Raw genomic sequence first — 23342 nt, forward strand, 5'->3', positions numbered from 1 at the left:
TTATCAAAAGGAATAAAAATGTATTCACATCTAATAAAGTAAAATTAGTGTGATTAATCTACACAGAGAAGTTTGGTTATTATAAAACTAAACACGAATAACAGATGATACATTAATTTTCTAGGTTATATACAAGCTAATTCCAAATTCTATAACCTGTAAAAAGTAAAAAACTTATTAATTTGGACACATTGGCCAAATCTGTCAAACTATCTGTTTTGTTAAAAACAAATAAATTAAATAAATAAATAAATAAGCAAAAGATTAGTAGAACATGATCATGCTTATTCATTTGTTGTGTATGGTATTCTTCATGCTGTTCTATCAGAGTTGAGTAGTTATGATGGACTAATATGGTTCATAAAGCCTAAAACATTTACTACAGGTTGAGTAGCCCTTATCAGAAATGGCTGAATTTTCAGTTAGGAATGCACAATCTTTATTTGTTCCCTTACAGAAAAAGGTTTTCAGATCCCTGATATATAATCACTGATCTTAAACATGTAGAGCACATCACTAAATAATTATAGCCCAAAAGGCAGAAAGAGCTTTATTTGCTATATAATGCAGATCCTTCATTACAAACTAACAACAAAATAGATAGTGCAGAGAAGGAAGAAGAGGCGGAGGAGAAAAGGAAGAGAAGAAGAAGGAGGAGGTGGAGGGGAAAGGAGGAGGTGGTGGGGGAGGAGGAGGAAGAAGTAGTAGAGTAGTAGTAGTAGTAGTTGAAGTTGTTTCCAGCATTGTGAGAGTATTTTAGAGTTTGGAGAAATAAACAATTGTTTTTTTCTGGTTTTGCTGGTTCTTCCTACCTGTTTTTCATCCTGTTCATCTGAAGTGTTATAAGGTAAAAGATGATATAAAGAGTAAAATCAGAAAGAAAGTACAAGAAGTAAAAGATCATTTCAATATGAAGATAGAGATCGTGAAGAAGAATGTTTCCTGATTGCAGAAGAATAAATCAAGAAATCCTCAAAATGAAAAAAAGTCAATAAAACAAATTAAAAATGCAGTGGAGTGGCTGGGGCTGGGGCTCAGTGATAGAGCATTTGTCTGGCATATGTGAGGCACAGGGTTTGATCCTGAGCACCACATAAAAATAAATAAAATAAAGGATAAAAATTCTGTGAAAAGTATCACCAATAGATTAGATTGTTTGGAAGATAGAGAGTTTCAGGCAATGATGACAAAGTATATAATCTTGAAAATAAATTTGTGGAGAAAAGATCTTAAGAGACCATGAACAGTACTTTCAAGAAATCTTTATAGGGATAGATGAAGGCTCTGAAGTACAAACTAAGGAATGTATAATCTTTTCAATGAAATACAAGGAGGGTCTTAGAATAATACCAAGCTCTAAAAGAAAATGGATGCCAAGAATACTGTTTTCAGCAAAATTAAGCTTCATAACTGAAGACATAATAAACCTTTCATGATAAACAAAAGTTAAAAGAATTCACAACTAGGAAGCCTGTCTACAATACATATTCAATAAAGTATTTCATGAAGAAGAAATGGAGAATAAGAATTAAAACCAGCATAAGGGAGAAACTACACTAGAAGAATAGTCAAGCAAAGGAAAATCAATTCAATGTAAAAACTAAAAATAAATCCAAATGACAGGAAATAAAAATCATCTCTTAATAATAACACTGAATGTTAATGAACTAAACTCATCAATCAAAAGACATAGGCTGCTGGGCACACTGGTGCAACACCTGTAATCCCAGCAGCTCAGAATGCTAAGCAAGAGGATTGCAAGTTCAAAGCCAGCCTTAGGAAAAGTTAAGCAACTCTGTGAGACCCTGTCTCTAAATAAAATACAAAATAGGGCTGGGGATGTGGCTCAGTGGTCGAGTGCCCCTGAGTTCAATCCCTGGTACGTGTACACACACACCCACACACACATACACAGACATAGACTGGCATACTGGATTAAAAAACAAGACCCAACAATATGCTGTCTTCAAGAGACTCACCTCATAAGAAAAGGCATCCACAGATTGAAGATAAAAGGATGGGGAAAAAAACATGTCTCTCACATGGATCTAGTAAATAAGCAAAGGTTTCTATCCTATCCTCATATCAGATAAAGTAGACTTCAAGACAAAATTAATCAGAAGAAACCAAGAAGATCATTTCATACTGCTTAAGGGAATAATACAACAATAGGAAATAGCAATCATAAATATTTATGCTCCAAACAATGGAGCACCTATATACATCAAACAAACCCTTCTCAAAATTCAGAATCAGACCTCAACACAATAATACTGGGTGACTTTAACATGCCTCTTTCATCACTAAATAGATCTTCTAAACAAAAACTGAATAAGGAAGCTACAGGACTTAAAAATACAATTAATAATTTAGACTTAATAGACTTACTTAGAGTATTTCATCCATCAATGAATGAAAACCCTTTCTTTTCAGCAACACATGGAATATTTTCTAAATTAGATCACATCACAGGCCACAAAGCAATTCTTAGCAGGACAATACCCTGCATTCTATCAGATCATAATGGAATGAAATTAAAAATCTACAATAAGGCAAAAAATAAAAACTACTCTAACACGTGGAGACCAAAAAATTCACCATTGAATAAAGACAGCAGAAGAAATCAGGAGTGAATAAAAAATAAAATAAAAATTTTTAAAAAATAAAATAAAAATATAATTTAAAAAATAAAATTAAAAAAATACTTAGAACAAAATTAGAATAGAGATATAACTTATCAAAATCTCTGGGATACTATGAATGTGGTTCTAAGAGGAAAGTTCATTATATTGAGCTCATTCATTAAAAAAACAGAAAAATACCTAATAAATAACCTAACATTACATCTCAAGATCCTATACAAAGAGGAATAAACCAATCCAAAATCAATAGAACACAGGAAATAATTAAAACCAGAGCCAAAATCAATGAAATCAAGATTTTAAAAAAATTTTTTTAAATCAATGATACAGCAGCTGGGGTTGTAGCTCAGTGGTAGGGCGCTTGCCTAGCTCGTGTGAGGCACTGAAATCAATCCTCAGCACTAAATAAAAATAAAAAAATAAAGGTTTGTATACATCTACAATTAAAAATATTTTAAAAATTAATGATACAAAAAGTTGGTTCTTTGAAAAAAATTAACAAAATTGATAAATTTACCATTAACCAAACTAACCAAAAGAAAAAGAGAAAAAGCTTAAATTGTTAAAATCTGAGATGAAAAAAGAAATATCACTACAGATACTACTGAAATACAGAGAATAATCAGAAATTATTTTGAAAATGTATACTCTAATAAAATAGAAAATCTTGAAGATATTAACAAATTCCTAGAGACATATGACCTACTCATGTCAAACCAAGAGGGTATAAAAAGTTAAACAAACCAATTTCAAGTAAGAAATTGAAGCAGCCATCAAAAGCCTACCAAAAAGAAAAGCCCCAGATTGTATGAACTCTCAGCAGAGTTCTACCAGACCTTTACAGAAGAATTAATACCAATTCTCTTCAAATTATTCCATGGAATAGAAAAGGAGGGAACTCTTCCAAACACATTCTACGAAGCTAATATCACTCTCATACCAAAACCAGACAAGGACATATCAAAGAAATAAAACTTCAGACCAATATAATTGATAAACATAGATGCAAAAATTCTTAATAAAAATATTGGCAAATCACATACAAAAACAAATTTAAAAGACAGTGCACCATGATCAAGTGGATTTCATTCCAGGAATACAAGGTTGGTTCAATATATGGAAATCAATAAATTAACTCATCACATAAATATTTTTAAAAACAAGAATCACATGATTATATCAATAGATGCAGAAAAAGCATTTGACAAATACAGCTTCCACTCATTTAAAACACTAGGAAAAATAGGGATAGAAGGAACATTCCTCATCACTGTAAAAGTTATTTATGACAAACCCAAGGCAAACATTATTCTAATGGAGAAAAATTAAAAGAATTCTCCATAAAAACAGAACAGTACAAAGATGCCCTGTTTCACCACTTCCATTTCACATAGTCCTTGAAACTCTAGCCAGAGCAATTTGGCAAAAGAAATAAATTAAAGGGATAAAAATAGGAAAAGAAGAGCTCAAAGTATCTCTGTTTGTTGACAACATAATCCTACAGTTAGAAGACCCAAAAAACTCCATTCAAACCTTCTAGAACTCATAAATTCAGCAATGTAACAGAACATAAAATTAACATCCAGAAATCGACTGTATTCCTATATTGCAATGATAATCAAGCTGAAAAAGAAACTAGGAAAACCATCCCATTCACAATAGCTTCCAAAAAGAAAAATAAAATACTTGTAAATCAATCTAATAAAAGAGGCGAGGGACCTCTACAATGAAAACTACAGAACACTGAAGAAAGAATTAGAGGAGGAACTTAGAAGATGGAAAGACCTCCCATGTTCTTGGATAGGCAGAATTAATATTATCAAAATGGCCATACTACCAAAAGCACTATACAGATTCAATGCAATTCCTATCAACATTCCAATAATGTTCTTCATAGAAATGGAAAAAGCAGTCATGAAATTCATCTGGAAAAATAAGAAACCCAGAATTGCCAAAGCAGCCCATAGTAAGAAAGGTGAAACAGGGTGAATCACAATCCCAGACCTTAAATTATACTACAGAGCTTTAGTAACAGAAAAAGCATGGTATTGGCACCAAAGCAGGCAAGAAGACCAATAGAACAAAATAGAAGAGAGACAAACCCACAAAGATACAGTTACCTCATACTTGATAAAGGGGCCAAAAACAGACATTGGAGAAAAAGCCTCTTCAACAAATGGTGCATGGAAAACTGGCAATCCGTATGTAGTGGAATGAAATTAATCCTTCTCAGCATGCACAAAACTCAATTCAAAGTGGATCAAAGACCTAGAAGTTATACCAGAAACCCCAAACATACTAGAAGAAAATGTAGAAACTGATATCCTTAACAAGATCAAGATCCTAAAGCACAAGAAGTAAAATCAATAATCAATAAATGAGATGGTATCAAATTTGAAAACTTCTTCAGAGCAAAGGAAACAATCAATCAAGAATGTTAAGAGAGAACCTACAGAATGGAAGCAAATCTTTGCCAACTGTACCACAGACAGAGAAATAATTTCTAGGTTATATAAAGAACTCAAAAAATTTAGCACCAAAAATACAAATAACTCAATCAATAAATGGGCAAAGGAACTGAACAGACACTTCACAAAAGAAGAAATATATGAAAATGTTCACCGTCTCTAGCAATTAGAGAAATGCAATAAAACTACACTGAGATTTCATCTCACTCTAGTCAGAATGGCAATTTTCAAGAATAAAGTAACAGTAAATGTTGACAAGGGTGAGGGGGGAAAGGTACACTCATACATTGCTGGTAGGACTGCAAATTGTTGTAACCACTATGGAAAGCAGAATAGAGATTTCTCAGAAAACTTTGACCATTTGACCCAGTTATCTCACTCCTCAGTAACAGCATACTATAGTGACACAGACACATCAATGTTTATAGCAGCACAATTCACAAAGATACAGTTACTTTATACAATGGAACCAACCTAGGTGTTCTTCAGCAGATGAATGGATAATATGGTATATATACAAAATGTACTATTACTCAGCCATAAAGAAGAATGAAATTATGTCATTTTCCACTAAATGGATGTTACTGGAAACTATCATGTGAGTGAAATAAGTCAATGCTACAAAACCAAAGGCCAAATGTTCTTTCTGTTATGCAGATGATAACACAATAGGGGAGGCAGTAGAGAATAGAAGTTCATTGAATTAGACAAAAGGCAATGAAGGGAAGGGATGGGGGGATGGGAATATGAAAGACAGTAGAATGAATTAGACATAACTTTCCTATGTTCATATATGATACATGACCAGTGAAACTACATTATATACAACCACAAGAATGAGATCCTAATTAGAATTAGTATGTATGTATAATATGTCAAAATACACTCTACTGCCATGTATATCTAAAAAAACAAAAAAAAATTTAAAAGACATTGAAAAATACAAAAATGTTCCCAGAATTGTAAGAGTATTTTATAGTTTGGAGAAATGAAACAATTGTTCTATTACTTGTTTTGCTAGTTTTTCCTACCTGTTTTTGATTCTTTACATCTGAAGTATTATTGACATCCTGGATATTTTCCCTGAGCTGGGAACTTTCCAACTTTTCTTGAAGAGATGAGTTATTCTTCTCAGCTGTCTCATCATCTTCATCGGTTTCTGGGTTATTTTTCCATTCTTTCATCATTTCTAATACATTGGTAGGCCTCATTGAAGAATGTGTATTTCCCTAATATAGACAATGAATTTTGGTGTTATAAATAGCTTAGATGATTGAAAAGATTCCTATGTCTTTTAGTATTATATACTCCCAAATAAATGATAGTCACATGGGAAAATTACAATGATGAATAAACACAAACCTTCCGATGTCCAAGGAATCACACTCCCAATCCTGCCATGGCTCACACCTTTTGAATAATATCAGTAATAATATGTCAAAGTTTAAAGTGGAAATATTGTCTTGAAAGAACAATGCAGTATGATTGTGCCAAGGACACTATATAGAGCAATTTCCTGAAAAGCTAAAGACCCCTTTTCTTTGAAACTGATAGGGGGTTGAAAAAAATGAACGAAGTTGCCCAAAGGTTAGTGGGTCCAGTGCTAATGATAAGTCTATAAAAATGCCTAGGTAAAAACAAAATCTAAATTCCACTGTGTAGTTAAGAAGTATGTCTAAGAATACAGATACTTGATTTGAAAGCTATTGTTTGGAATATTTACATATAATGTGATCATTTTGATTATAATTGTCTAATTGTATTTTTTTAATCACAGATATGACTATATCAGACCCAAACTGACCATTTTGTATTAACTAAACTTTACTGAACATAATATCCCATTTAATATGCCAAGAAATACATGAATACATGTTCAAATGGCTCCTGCTTAATTAGGCAAGTATTGTTTTTTATCCTAGTTCACACTGTTAAAACAAAATTTGAGTAAGAAGTTTGGATTGCTTTTTAACTAAAATGACAAGTTCAAGTGTATGCACAGCTATGGGGAAATTCTAAATTAATCTGATGTGTAGGTGGATTGTTAAGCATCTGAATACATTGTTGAGTACATCTGAATATATTGTTAAGGATTTAATGATATTAACTGTATTTATGGTTGAAGACAAACTTTAAGTATGGAATGATAATAATCAGTTGGACTTTCATAATTATTATAAAGTAAGATTTCTCAATGATGATTTGTCAAATGTACTTAATATTAATTCAGCTATATTCAGCTACATTCTGTCTTTCAACATTTCATGCCTTTATGTTTCAAACATGTTTCTTGTAAATAGCCAGATTTTTAAATATTCAATTTGACAATATATCTTTAAACAGATATTTTTGTCCATTTACTTGTAATCATTTCTATATTTGGACTTGTTTCAACCATGTAAATTTATTATTTCAATTCATTCCTCCCATTATATGTTTTTTAAATTCTTTCCTACTTTAAAAATCTGATATCTATATATTCTCTTTACATGAAAGTGTGCTAAAAGAGAATATGGTTATTTTTTTAGCATTTCATATTCTTGTTTCATATTAGTAATACTTTATTTTCTCTTTCAGTATGTTCATTTTGTTGATTTTTAAATTTGGGGGTTGCCTATTCTAAAGTCTATTAAAAATTTTAAGGTATAAACTAAAAATATCTAGGGAGACTCCCCATTTTTCAAAATTATTTTCAGAAAAACTAAAGCATAAAATTTTGAATAGACTATTCCAAAAAACACATCATTTTTCCCCCAATCTACAAAACCAACAATTCTAAACTTTATTTTACCTTATAGCATTTTCCCAGTCACCTTTTTCTCTCTCACCTAACACTTGTACTTAGTTTCAATTTGTGTTGATTTTCTTTTAATGTCTTATTTCTCTCCTCTTTTCTGTTCCTACTCATCACCCTAGTTCAATCTTCTTTGTCTTAGCCAGTCCTACTTCAGTTCTCCCAGTCCTACTTCAATTCTCCAAATTCTGCTTGCCATCATGAAGATTATATGATACACTGTTGCTAGAAAACTGTTCTTGAAGTTCTGTCTGTTCTGGCCCACAATCCACACACCAACCCACAAATTGAAGGTGTTGACCTATAAAAGTCTCAGGCACGTGCTACTTGTTCCCAAGTTGCTGTTCCAAGTCCCTTATATGGCTCTTAGTTCATCTCCTTACTAAGGACCCTGTTTTCTACTCCTTAACTGTGTGTACATGTTTTTGGCTCCCTGGAGATTTTTCAACTCAAATTTATTCCCAGGGCCCTTCCAGCTTTAAGCTATTTCAGGCAGGAGTTCTTCTCTCATCCTGGAGCCACAGGTATAGCCCACAAGCACCATCCAGGTCCATGCACACTACCCTACAAGGTCTGAAGGACAAAAGAGGAATTCACACAAGCCCAGCTGTGATCATGGTACTTCAGTGACTTGCAGTAGTAAACCATTGCCATATGAGCCAAGTGTAAAATAAAGTCTTAGTCAATGTCCAAGAGCAAAATAGCTCTTTCCTGCTTTTCCAGCTTAACTACTACTCCCCTACATGGTTTCTATAGGTCTAGAAAGAGAAAAGTACTAACTAGTCTCTGAATATACTTCATGTTTTTTTTGTCTTTACATAGCTTTTATGAAGTTATTTCCATCTAGAATTCCCCTTCTTCTTATCCTAACTCCAAAACTAATTTCTATGCTTACCTATTTTTTATAGTCAGATCACATATCACCTTCACTTTCAAGCACTTTTTTATAACTCCCTAAAAAGAATAATAGCTCTCTTATTGTAAATTTAGTAGTAGTAGTGCTACATATATATTTGTGTAGATTTATCATCCTCTTCCTGTGGTTTTGTTTTAAACCTTTTACTAAAACTGTGGGCAACCTGACCACAGGGACTGTCCAAACTGATCCTGTGTCCCCCACAGTAAGAAGAAATAATTCAATAAATATCTGTTGTATTTTTAGTATATATCAGTAATTAAGTATCAAATAAATCTCCAGGTGTCTTGGCTCATGAACTTCTTCCTAACATAATTTTTATAAAAAGCTTCACTGAATATCTACTCAACAGCATATTCATATATATATTATATATATATAATTAAGAATATAATAATAATAATAAGAGTCTGAACACACTTTATAAATCAATGAGCAAGGGCCCTGTTCACACATCAGGAAAGACTATTGTGAAATTCAGCCTGACACCCAATTACAAGTGTCTTTGCAAAATATGACTATAAAGTGCAGAATGGAACTTAATTATTCAAGGAGAGGGACTATTAATCTTTGTACTCTGATAATGTCTGATGGATTAAAATTAAAAGATACTTATTAAAATCAGTATAGACATTTAAATGACTATTGTCCTATTTCAAATAAGTCACCTGTGAGACTGATGCATTATAAAAATAATTTCTTTCATTTCAAAGAGCATACAATTGTTCTTAATTCTAGGAAGAAGCTAAAACTCTTTAACCTGAGATTTAAGCCCCCTCACAATTTTATTTCCTTTTGTAGACTCATTTCCCACTCCTTTCCTTCAAGCATGTTTTCTGTCAATCATACTGAACTTCCTGATTTCACACTTGCTTGCCTCTGTACCTCCAGCCATTTAGCAATTTCTTATGTCATTTATCATTTTCTTCCTTGCATTTTATCTTATGCATAGCTTGTTTTCCTTACAATATTGTAAATTCTTTATGTCTTATATATCTTTAACTATATTTTACTACAAAGCACAGGACCTAACATATGGTAGGCATAAAAAAAGTGTTGAAAGATTTACTTAATCTGTGAATAATAATAAAGCTCAAAACTAGGGACTATCTTATGATAAGGCATAGATTAAAAATAATTTTCTTAACTTATACCAATGGTTTGTAAAATGTAAGCGGGCATAAGAAATTCTTGAGAAACTAGTTTTAAAATATAAATTTTTGGTGTTACCTGTCACCAGAGGATCTGAAGAAATACCAAGATGTCATTGCAACTGTCTAATAAGAAACAATTATCTCCTAAATCACTATTGATGGTAAAGAGGAAAAAAGGAAGAAACAGATACAAGAGACACATAGGACAATAGACACAATCCTGGCAACAGTAGTCATTATCACACTCTTCCTTTGCAGGAGAGGCACTTTTTTTTTTTTTTTTTTACTGTTTTTCCTTACATCTAACATTTAATTTTTGAAATCAGAATGAAAACATATGTTTACTTTAAAGTCCATTCACTTAAATGTAGATAGAGAAATAATTATTTTTCTCATAATACTTTTCAGATATATAACGTTTCAAAATACACAATATACACAAGTTAAGCCATAGATAATTTTTTGCCTACTACGGTCTTTGAAAAACATGTTGTTAGGTGGTAGGTAGTGCAAAAGACAGTGTAAATAGATTGATTCTAAAGCAGTAAAGCACTGAGAAAATGATCATGTTTTCTTTTGATTATTTCAAACAGAGGATATGAATTATAGGAAGTAAGACTTCAAGTGGTTAAGAAGAATAGTTTTGTCTTTTAGAAGTTTGTAAAATGCCAGTATTCTAAATTTCATACACTGAACTCCTCACTATAGTCCAATATAGTACACAATATCTGTCACTTCTCTATCCATTTGGCAAAGACTTCATAGAGACAAATGTTACGGAGGATCAAAAATGGAGACTTCTGGAAAAATGACCAAAGCCAGAAATAAAGTTATACTAATTAGAAAACAAATAATTAAATGGCCAAACCCGAATGTTGTGCAGTGCAGAGAAGAGATAAATTTTTAAGACACGCCATCTGTTTTACAACTTTATTTTCCTTTACTACTAAATCTACTCAGCACATTTTTGCAATGATCTATCTAGTTGCAAACTCATTTGCACAATTACTGTAGGCCAAAAATAATTACTGTACAGAATCCTATGAGATATCAGCATATTCACAAAAAAGGGCAGATATAATTCATTTTTGAGTGAAGACTATTTTTTTTAGCCTTTAAAGAAAAATATGATATTCAAAGAAATGATCAAAAATTGTCAAAGGAAAATTAGATAATTTAAAACAGTAATACACTGTATGTTTACAGAATCTAAACTTATCTGGATCTTTTCTAAATGTTGTAGTGTTTAAAAGCATGTTGCTAGGGCCTCTTCTCTCTATCTGTATTTTATCTCTTCAGACCAATGGCTTAACATGGCATCTACATACTCATGATTCTCAAATTTACATCTTTGGTTCAGAATTCTCCAGTTCCAGACTCACATATTCAATTAACTATTTGATATATCTACTTGAATGCCATGTAGGTATTTTAAACTTACAATTTCTAATGTAGAACTCTTGATTTACCACACTTGTTCCCCATCAAGCAGTCTTCCACACCTCAGTAAATGGCCCCACTGTGCAACAGTTGTTAGAGCAAACTCTGGATGTAATTCTTGACATTGATGAATGAATATTATCCTCATTGCTCATCTAATCAATCACCAAATTCTGTCATTTTTACTTCTAAAAAATATATTTCATATGTATTTCTTTTCATCTATTGCTATGTTGATATTTCCTATGTTCATATATGAATACACAACCAGTGTAACTCCACAGCATATACAACTACAAAAATGGGAAGTTACACTCCATGTATGTTTGATATGTCAAAATATCAAACATACACTCTATGTATATTTGATATGTCAAAATATATTCTACTGTCAGGTAAAAAAATAAAAATTACTAGTGGCTCGGGAGACCAAGACAGGAGGCACAAGTTCATAGCAAGCCTCAGCAACTTAGCAAGGCCCTGAGCAACTTAGTGAGATCCTGTCTCAAAAAAATAAATAAATAAATAAAATGAGTTGGCTCAGTGTTTAAGTGGCTCTGGGTTCAATCTCTGGTACCAGAAAAAAAAAAGTTCTGGTAGTACTTCAAGCTGAGAATCCATCTAGTCCTAGGCATTTTTTTTTTTTTTTGGGGGGGGAAGGCTTCAAATTTATTACTTGATATTGATCTGTTTGAGTTTTCTGTATCCTCCTGGTTCAATTTGGGTAGGTCATATGTCTCTAGGAATTTGTCAATATTCTCAAGCTTTTCTAGCTTATTGGGGTATAAATTTCAAAATAGTTTCTGATGATCCTCTGAATTTCAGTAGTATCTACAGTGATACTTCCTTTTTCATCTTGAATTTGGTTAATTTTAGTTTTTTCCCTCTTTCTTTTGGTTAGTTTGGTTAAAGTTTTATCCACCTTATTTATCCTTTCACAAAAACCAACTTTTTGTTTTGTTGATCTTTTGTATTGTTTTTTATTACTCTCAATTTCATTGATTTAGGCTCTGATTTTAATAATTTCCTATCATCTACTGATTTTTAAAAATATTTATTTTTTAGAAGTAGTTGAACACAATACCTTTATTTTATTTACTTTTATGTGGTGCTGAGGATTGAACCCAGGGCCTTGCACATGCTAGATGAGTGCTCTACCATTGAGCCACAACCCCAGCTCCTCTTCTACTGATTTTGATGTTGGTTTATTCTTCTTTTTATAGGGTATTGAGATGTAATGTTAGATTATTTATTTGTTATCTTTCTATTATTTCTCTTTCCTTTTCTTTTAACATATCAGCTCAATGCTATGAACTTTCCTCTTAGATCTGCCTTTATATTGTCCCAAAGATTTTGATATGTTGTATTACTATTCTTATTTACCTCTAAGTAGTTTTTAATTTCTCCCCTGATTTCTTTGCTATCCACTCATCATTCAAAAGTGTATTATTTAATCCCCAGGTATTAGACAGGGTTTTTATCTTATCATTGATTTCTAATTTCATCCCATTATGATCTGATAGAATGCAAGGCATTATATGTAGTTTTTTCTATTTGCAAAGATTTGACTTGTGACCTAAAATATGATCTGTAATAGAAAATATTCCATGTGCTGGTCAGAATAAAGTGAATTCAGTCATTGATGAATGAAATAGTCTATAGATGTCTATTAAGTTCATATTATTAATTGTATCCTTTAGTTCTGTAGAAACTTATTTTATATTTGGATGATTTATCCAGTGGTAAGAGAGGCATGTTAAAGTCACCCAGTATTATTGTATTGTGGTCAATTTGATTCTTAATATTTAGAAGGATTTGTTTCATGTATGGGGCATAATTATGTATGTTTCATTATTTGGGGCATAAATATTTATAATCATTATATCTTCTTGTTATATGATTCCCTGAAGCATTATGAAGTGACATTTTTTGTTTCTTCTGATTAATTTTGGCTTGAAGTTCACTCTTTATCTAATATAAGAATAGCTATTGCTGCTGGGTTTTGAGTCCCATGTGAATGTTATGTCTTTTCCCATCCTTTCACCTTCAGTCTATGGATGTTTTGCCTATGAGTTGAGTTTCTTATAGATAGCATATTGTTGGGTCTTGTTTTTTAATCCAATCTACCAATCTATGTTTTTCAATTAAAAAGTTTAGAACAAAAAGAAAAAGTTATTATTGTGAGATGATTTTTAGTTTCTGCCATTTTGATTTATTTCTAATGTTTAAATCAGACTTGATTCTCCTTTAATTGACTATTCTAGTGTAGTTCCTCCCTGTGCTGGTTTTCATTTTTATTTTTCATTTCTTCTTTGTGAAATATTTCAAATATGTTTTGTAGTACAAGCTTTCTAGTTACGAATTCTGTTAGCTTCTGTTTATATTGGAATGTTTTTATTTCATCTTCAATTCTGAAGCTTAATTTTTCTGGATATAGTCTTCTTGGTTGGCATCCATTTTCTTTCAGAGCTTCATCTATATTATTCCAAGCCCTCCTGTCTTTTAGGGTCTGGGTTGAGAAATCAGTTGAAATTTGTACTAGTGGGCTGGTGATGTGGCTCAAGCGGTAGCACGCTCGCCTGGCATGCGTGTGGCCCCGGGTTCGATCCTCAGCACCACATACAAACAAAGATGTTGTGTCCAATGAAAACTAAAGAATAAATATTAAAAAATTCTCTCTCTCTCTTAAAAAAAAAAAAGAAATTTGTACTAGTTTACCTCTAAATGTGACCAGCCATCTTTCTCTTGTACATTTTATTTTATTTTATTTTATTTCTTACATATATGACAATAGTTGAATGCATTGCATTCATAATTATCCATTCACAGCACAATTTTTGTAACTCTGTATATAAAGTATGCTCATGCCAAATTACGCCATTAAATATGAGCTCTTATTTTTTTGCATTACAATTCTTAATACACCTTTATACCACAATTTATCATATCTCTGTTTGTATATAAGGTATGTTGACACCAAATTCACATTTTCATACATGTATTTTGTATAATGATGACCGTCTCCTTCCACTATCCTTGCAAATATCCCCTTCTCCCTCCCTTTCCCTCCCACCCCTATTCCCTATGAGGTAATTTTCCTCCCATGCTCTCCCTCCCTACAAATCCTATCCTTACTCTGTATGTTAGGCATTTTCATTATAATGTGTCTTGGTATTGGCATATTGTGATTTTGTATATTTGGGGTCCTATATGCCTCTTGTATTTGAATTTCCATTTCATTCTTAGATTTGGAAGTTTTCCTGATATTATTTCATTAAAAAGATTTTGCACGGGCTGGGGTTGTGGCCCAGAGGTAGAGTGCTTGCCTACCATTCACAAGGCACTGAGGGTTTGATCCTCAGCACCACATAAAAGTAAAATAAAGATATTGTCTACCTGTAAGTAAAAAACATTAAAAAAAAGATTTGCATTCCTTTAGCTTGTATTTCAGAGCCTTAATCTCCCCCTGATAATTCTTAAATTTGGGCTTTTAATATTATCCCAGATTTCTTGAATATTCTGTTCATGGTCTCTTAATATCTTTTCTTTATGGTCAACTTCATTTTCAAGATTATACACTTTAGGGCCGGAATTGTAGCACAGTAGTACAGCACTTGCCTTGCATGTGTGAGGCACTCAGTTCAATTCTCAGTCACATATAAATAAATAAAAATAAAGGTCCATTGACAATTAAAAAGATTATACACTTTGTCTTTGAGTCTGAAAAATCTATCTTTAAAATGATCTGGTGATGCTTTGCATTGCATTTTTATTTGGCTTATTTTTTAAAATATTTTTTTAGTTGTAGATGGACACAATACCTTTATTTTTATTTTTTATGTGGTGCTAAGGATAGAACCCAGTGCCTCACACACGTTAGGCAAGTATTCCACCACTGAGCCACAACCCCAGCCTTTATTTGGTTTATTGAGTCTTTCATATCCAGGATTTCCATTTAGTTCTTTTTCAGAATCTTTATCTCTTTATTGAAATGATCTTTTACTTCATGTATTTTTGTCTCCGATTTCACTCTTTACATCATCATTTAACTCATAGAACATTTTAACTATGAACTTTCTAAATTCCTCCACTATGGTGTTGATGGAGTCAAGTTGTTCAAGCATTAAGAGCTGTTTGGTATGACATATTCCCTTGCTTTTCCATACTGTTTGTATGTCTATCCATCTGTTGGTATAGTTCTCACTTTTTTTAAGGAAGGGAATATTTTGTGAGTTTCTTTCTCTTAAGAGCCCTAGGCAAATATCCAGGTAGTGATATCTTTAATCAATGTGTTTCCTCTGCTGATCCCAATATCAGCCCATTTTAAGAGATGCCACTGAACCTTATTTACTATAATCACTTCAGAGCCAACCTGATTAGAAAAGCAAAAAAAAAAAAAAATTGTTGCTATTATTCTACATGGTTCCTCAAATCTAGAGATAAGCTTGTAATAAAGTTTTCTCAATTCTGCTTTTCCTTTCTGTGTTGTGAGGAGATCAGAACTTACTGCCTTGCTCCCTTCCATCATCTGTTTCCACTGCCAAAACCATGGATTTTAAGTATGTGCAAATATGCCATAACGGAAACTACCATTCTGTATAACTGAGTTGCACCAATTAAAATAAATTTTTAAAATGAAATGACTACTCAAACTCCAGCCACCACATCATTATTCCAGTAACTAGGAAACAGGAAGGGCATAAACAATGCTATCCTCTTGCCATATAAAGTGAAAATATACCCGTTTCCTTTCACATCTTACTGACCATCATGATGATTAGCAAAGAAGACTGGGGTATAAAGTCTTAACTAGATAGCAAAAGTTTCCAGCTAACCATCAGGATTCTTATTATAAGAGAAGAGAGAGAAAAGAAAAAGAAAAACTGAGAGGTAAGAAGCAGCTTCTTCCAAAATTCCTGCTATGGCCAGGTTGATATTCTGGGAGCAAGGATACAGAGGAAAGGTACTGGGTCTATGCTCAAGGTATTTAATCTAATGGTGGAAAACAATATGTAAATAAACAATTACTTAAGATTCAAAACTAGATAACATCCACTGTTTGGAGACTTTCACTTTTCTGAATCTCCGAAGATTCCTTATATCCAAGAGTTAAAAGAGAGGTGCATGGTTCCACTGCTTTATATCACTGAACTACAGAGACTGCTTCAATATTCCACAGCTTCAATAATGAACATTTCTCAACCCTGTTCTACTGGACATGATATCTTCAAGACAAATAACAGAGCAAAGTTCATTTAAGCACCTATAAATATATATGAACAACTATGGTAACAGTTTTAACAATTTGAAAATGCTCAATTCAGAAGTGTGTCAAGATTTAATAATTGGGGACTGAACCCTAGGGCACTTTGTAAGACTGGAAAAACGCCGCACCACACAACACAGATTACCAAAGAGGTTTCCACTTTATTACAAAAGGCTGTGTGTTTATATAGGTCTAAGGAGAGGTCGCAGGGCTGAGGTAGATAACAGGTCGCCCGTTTATTGGCAAGCTCTTCCATATGTCAGTTCCGGAGCCCAAGAAGTTAATTCTAATTGGGGCTAAGGCTTCCCACCAGCAGGATTTGAACATTGGTGCCGGTGGGAACGTTTCGTGCCAGTGAAAGAAAAAAAGAGGAGAAAGAGGGTCGTTAGGCACCATGTTGGGGTTTTTCTCTGGGGTGCTGCTGCCGTTATATGTTTATCCAACACACTTAACTAACCACAGAGCCACATCCCAAGCCCTTTTTAAAAAAATATTCATTTTTTTAGTTGTAGTTGGACACAATACCTTTATTTTACTTATTTATTTTTATGTGATGCTGAGAATCGAACCCAGGGTCTCAACAAGTGTGAGCACTCTACTGCTGAGCACCAACCCCAGACCTCAAGCCCTTTTTTGTATTTTATTTGCCTTTTTTTGTATTTTATTTTGAGACAGGATCTTACTGAGTTACTTAGGGCCTCACTAAGTTGCTTAGGCTGGCTTTGAACTTGATATCCTCCCACCTCAGCCTCCCAAGACCCTGGGATTATAATAGTGTGCCACCACTTCTGGTAAGACTCAACCTTTTTTAACTTGAGTATATGCAAAACTACAAAGCCAAATGAAAAGATGTGAACAAGGGCACCATGTCAGAAATAGAAAAAAAGTATTATTACAACTTACTGTTAACCACTGGTTATCTAGTAGTTCCTTAGCGGTAATTCTGTGAGCTGGATCTACTTTCAGAAGTTGTTTCAAAACACTTTTGGCTGCAAATAAGGGAAAAGTCCTGAAAAATTTTATTTCTCTTAACTACAATTAATGTCATATATTTTCTAATTTATTTAGGATTAGGTCTGTATAATATAAGAGAAAGATTCCAAGTATTATCAGTAAAAATACCTAATACATTTTTAAAAAGCCTAAAGTGAAGTTTTATTGCATAAACTACCTCATTTAATGGTCTATAGTAAAAATCAGCTAGAGATCAGCAAATTTTCTCTTCAATTTTTACTATGTATTTTCTGGCTTGGGGAAGTTTTGATTATGAATAATCATAGTGAAGATATCACTATTTCTATAAGTAACTAGCATTTATTTCCAAAGTAAATGTTATGACTAAATAGAGATGTAAAGCAGTTTTACGACTGGCCCACTTTCTTATAATAATTATATTTGCGTTAGTAAATAACAGCAAGTCTATACTTACCACAATCACTGACGGAATTCCAGATTGGATTTTCAAAATGTAGTTCTCCCTTTTTTATTAACTCAAAAAGGGTTTCTTCTGAGTTTGCCAAGAAGGGTGCTTCTCCACATAACCTAAACAAAGGCAATTATTTTGTTTAAATATTTAAAATGTAATCAAAATAAAGCCATTGCAAATTAAGTTTCTGCAGGTCTTTGAAATAGTGGTTTTTTATGTTTACAGAAATGAAGAAGAGATCTCTCCAGGTGTAAGAATGATCTGGCAGAGGAAGTATACATATATACACTGAAACCTTCAGATTTGCAAATGATCTAAAGCTCTTCCAGGTGAGGAAACATAAGCTTAAATGGGGTTCAAATACAGGAAGTGTATGAGTCTAATTACAGCGTAACAGGAGCAGCTAATAGGGGAGATACAGTTTGATGTGAGCAAGGGTAAGGCAATGGCTTAAGATACATAATGGAAACTGAACTTATGAAAATATACAATGAGTTGTTAGAATCTAATGAGAGTTTAGAGAGTAGAATGACTATATAAGAGTTTTATTCATGGTGAAATACTACACAAACAAAAATAAATAAATAAATAAATAAAGACAATGCTGATAATTTCTATAGGCTCTGAGACAAAGCCAAAAAAGCCATTAAAATGGCCACAACTCATTAATCATTGTGTACGAAATGAAGGCTTGGATGAGGAAAATCAAATGATGATTTGACCCTTGTTCTGAAAGAGTGAAAGCTGAGTATACACAACAACCAACATCAGTAAAACCACAGAAGTATATTATAAAGTAAACCTGGGCCTGTTTATATATTCTATACTTCAGTAATTATAGTTACATTTTTTACTGATTTTCTTTAGTGATGTTTTCCAAGTTCTCCAAAAATCTAACTCATGAACATTTCTGAATAAGTCAAATTTGATAAATGTTTTTCATGATGATTACTTTCCCAGGAACTAAAGTTACTTTCATCCTACTGGTTTATCAAACTAGGCTGGACGATTAGAGCTCTTCATTTACCAGAAGTATCTTGTTAAGAGGTCAGTATTTATCAAATTGCTATGGAACCTTCATTTTAATACTTAAAATTTATACAGAACTTTCTGACCTGCCTCTCACTCATCTTATTCGCCTTGCTATTTTTGGTTTACAAACATGATTTTAAAAGTCATAAAAATAAAGGGCAGAAAAATGGCCTTATGGACGATTACTATGTATTATAACAAGTACAGGCCAGCAAAAGCCCAGCTCATTGAGTCTGTTATCAACCAGTGATATGCGAATCCCCCAATTCCTTAGCTGCTCTGATGAGCATGCAACTATAGCTTAAGGGCTACATTTTTAAAAGTCCACTTTTTTCAGTCCTTTGCAAGTTTATTTACGTAAAATGTATCTAATGGTTGGTCAATCAGCAGCATATGAAATTTTATGATGGCAATTTTCTTGCACATTCAGAAAAGGGAATCCAAGACATGGAAAAAAATGCCTCTTTAAGTCCTCCTATCCTTTTCTTTTGTATCCATAGGAATCAAAACAGCAGATGATAGTAACCACAGAAAGTATTTATTTTTGTTAATTGCACCTTGTGAAAGAATATTATCATTGTCCAATTAAGTAGAAATGAATCCAAGGTAACTAACTGATAAACAAGAAAATAACCCCCCTGGAGAAGGTAATGTGTTTGTGTTCCTGGTGAAGGAATTATCTATAACACGACTGGGATCAGACAGATTAATGAATATGCACTGATTAGCTAAGGAAGAATACCTTAAAAAATAGAAGAAGCCATTATGAAGTTATGCAGCTACACTCTGGAGCAAAACAATTAAAATGATATCTTTAAGAAAGAGAAAGATTTTAAAGATATGTAATATACTCACTTGCCTTAACATCAAATTCAAACTAAGAAGAAAACACTGAAAATGTAGCTCAGTGGTAGAGCACTTGCCTAGTACATGAGGGGCCCTGGACTCAATCCCCAGTACAGCAAAAATAAATAAACAAAAATTTTAAAAGGCAGCAGCAAGCAAACACCATATGAATTGTAGAATAATTGATTATACATATTATATTTGACTTGCTTAGAATGTCTTATGAGTATAAAAGCTTAATTTAAAAGAGTTATATTTTAGTTAAAGACTGGGGCTCAAAATTTTTGCACTATGATTCTAGTCAGCACAAAACAATGGTCAAAAATTTTGCAAATACATTTATACTTTTTGCTGTATATGCAATGATGTGTGTTGACCAAACTGAGTTACAGCTACAATAACATCATCCAATTTCTACTGCCTGTGTATTCCATTTCACAGAGCTGTGAAAATGTAACTACTGTGATGTCAATATTTAGAAACCATCTGGAAGAGGTAGTAAGTAGTGAAATCTTCAATATGACCATAAAACTAATGTTGCATCAACATAAAACATTCATACTCACCAAGAGGCAGAACAATGGTCACTAACTTTTCAGAACACCTCTTAGTCAATTCACTTAATTCAATTTAGCAAACATATTGAGCACATGAACACGTGCCTGTTATTGTATTAGATATCAGGTATACAAAGATGAATAACATAAAATCTCTGTTCTTCATGAAATTTAGAGCAAGAAAAACAGGTATACAATCTATATAATTATAGTTTCAAAATACATTATGTTCACACATCAAAGTAAACAATTATCATATTTACACAAGTACAAAACAGATGACTTGAATGTTTGAACTGGGCCCACTCAGGAGAGAGGTTTGTAGAAAAGAATACATGTATGCATGGGTGCACACATGCACACACATCCAAAGGCAAGCAGCGCAGGGTGTGTTTGAGTAATCTAGAGTGGCCACAAAATAGGGTAGGTACATAGGAACATACACCTAGGCCAAAATAGGAAAGGCATGCTGGAGACAGGTCATGAAAGATTTGCTAAGCTATGCCATGCCAGTTTGCTCTGATACTTTTCTATAGCAAGGAGTAATTATCAGAGGTTTTTAAATCAAGAAATAGTATGATCAAATTTATATTTAGAAAGACAACCTTAAGGGCTGGAGTTGTGGCTCAGTGGTAGAGTGATCGCCTAGCCTGCATGAGGCACTGGGTTCAATCCTCAGCACCACATAAAATATAAAATAAAGATATTGTGTCCACCTAAAACTTAAAAGTAAATATTAAAAAAGAGAGAAAGAAAGACAACCTTAATAGCAGCAAGATTAACTGTGGAGGGTGACCAGAGCAGGAAGAACAGACAGAAAGACAAGACACTGTAATGTTATAGAAAAGGGATTATAAAGAGAAATGATAAAGGTGAAGAGAAATCAAATAGTTAAGGATACTTCAAAGGAAAAAAAATCACAAGACTTTGGGTTTGACTGAATCTAGAGTGAGGAAGAAGAATCACTGTAGTCTCCAGTAACATTAAAAGAACTAGGAAATGCAGAGCACTCCCTAGACCCTGAATAAATTTCTACCTAGTTAGTGCCACTCCCCACATATGTCCTGCCAACATGGGTAGCTCTACGGCCAAGCTGCAGTACCTTCCTATACCTGATGGACTAAGATTATGAAAAAATACAAAGAAGTTCTTGATTTGTAAAAAGGGATCAGGAAAGTGTTTAGGACAGTTTTTCACTTTGCTCAGATTATATAGTGTATTGTTGCAATTATAGATCAATGAAAAGCAAAGCTGAATGTTATAAATTTATAATATTAAAAAATACCTAAGGGATGAACCTGATAACTAATAAGAGAACTTTTTAGAATGACTCTCCATTTGGTTTTTAAATCACTTTTTAAAAAATATATCGCTCAGTTCTAATTTAAAATCATTGTCATTCTACCATCAGAGTCTATCCATTTATTTTACCCTGTACAATAAGCAGGCTACTTACAAATAATACATTATGACACCTATGCCCCAAATGTCACACTGCTGGCTATAGTCGTGGGCATTGATAACTTCAGGTGCTGCCAAACAAGCAGAAATAAAATAGTATTAATAATACAATAAATGACTTTTAAATGCTTAATACAAAGCATGAAAAAATGTGCTGATGTGTTGTAATTAATTCCCCCACTGGGGGAAAAAAAAAAAACAACAGCAGATGTTAAATGAATAATGTACAGGCCTTAACAATTGATGTCACTGTATTCTCATGCTTATCATTTAGCTTCTAATGGAATGATGGAACTGTATAACCAAATGTACTACTCTTTATTCCTGGGAAAATGTTAGGAAATGATTTTGCAAGATTGTGTAGTTACAGTAAAAAACAACAAGATCTCATCCCTTTCCCCCAAATAGAATTGAAAACATGCCTTAAATAGAAGTAATTTAAGCAAGTCCAATGTGTAGAAATCTGAATTCACAGAAAACTAAGAGAAATGGTTATAAATAACTTTAGTGAAAGAATAACAATAATAACATCACAGTACTCCTATGACAGAATATAAATTATTTCCCACATTTTATAAGTGAGAAAACCAAAACAAAGAGAGAAAGCTCCTACAAGACTGGATCAAAAAGCTAGTTAGAGGTTTTGTGAAACTTCAAAAAAACCAGTCAGTCAATCACAGGATATTCAGGTATTCATGACTCCCCAATTCTGTGATCCTTGCTTTACAAAGATGTTCAAAAAACAACTGATTCCTTAAAACAACTTTCTCAAAATAACATCATTCTTTCCATTTTAAGGGAGTACATTTTTAAAAAAACTGGATTTTATTTTTGCAATAACTGGCTTTTTAAAAGGTGCATATGATATTGCAGAAATATGTTAATTTCACTTCTATAGCAATAGATCAGATATCTTTAATGAAAAAAACAGTTCTAAAAATTATATCTATCTATCTATTATCTATCTATCTATCTTAACAGAACTTTGAAATTTACAAAGCATTTTTGCATAAAAATTTTTAATAAACTGTGTTAAGAATCCTGTGAGATGGGTATGTAGGCATTTGACTCCTTTTAATCAATAAAAAAATAAGGTTGGGGCTGGGATTTTGGCTCAGTGGTAGAGCGCTCGCCTAGCACGGGCAGGACCCAGGTTTGATCCTCAGCACCACATAAAAATAAAGGCATTGTGTTGTGTCCATCAACACCTAAAAAGTAAATATAAAAAAAATATTTAAAGAAAATAAGGTTGAAGTATATTAAGCAACTTCTCTAAAGTCACACAGCTACAGAGCACATCCCACAGAAAAGGCATGTAAACAACTTTTTAGAAAACAGTT

General features: G+C 32.8%; 1 protein-coding gene across 1 annotated transcript in view; it reads right to left on the reverse strand.

Annotated features, from left to right (window-relative positions):
• Stk33 (serine/threonine kinase 33) overlaps nucleotides 1-22093 on the reverse strand; it is a 52624-nt gene extending 30531 nt beyond the window's left edge. The window contains exons 1-4 of the mRNA XM_015504373.2: nucleotides 21998-22093; nucleotides 18110-18222; nucleotides 17584-17669; nucleotides 6142-6339 (exon numbers count right to left, since the gene is read on the reverse strand). Coding sequence (XP_015359859.2) covers nucleotides 6142-6339; nucleotides 17584-17669; nucleotides 18110-18222; nucleotides 21998-22008 — 408 coding nt within the window. The 5' untranslated portion in view covers nucleotides 22009-22093. The remainder of the gene's footprint in view (nucleotides 1-6141; nucleotides 6340-17583; nucleotides 17670-18109; nucleotides 18223-21997) is intronic.
• Between the last annotated feature and the right edge of the window lie 1249 nt (nucleotides 22094-23342).

The sequence above is a fragment of the Marmota marmota genome, unplaced genomic scaffold (assembly GCF_001458135.2).
Source record: "Marmota marmota marmota unplaced genomic scaffold, marMar, whole genome shotgun sequence".
Classification (NCBI taxonomy): domain Eukaryota; kingdom Metazoa; phylum Chordata; class Mammalia; order Rodentia; family Sciuridae; genus Marmota; species Marmota marmota.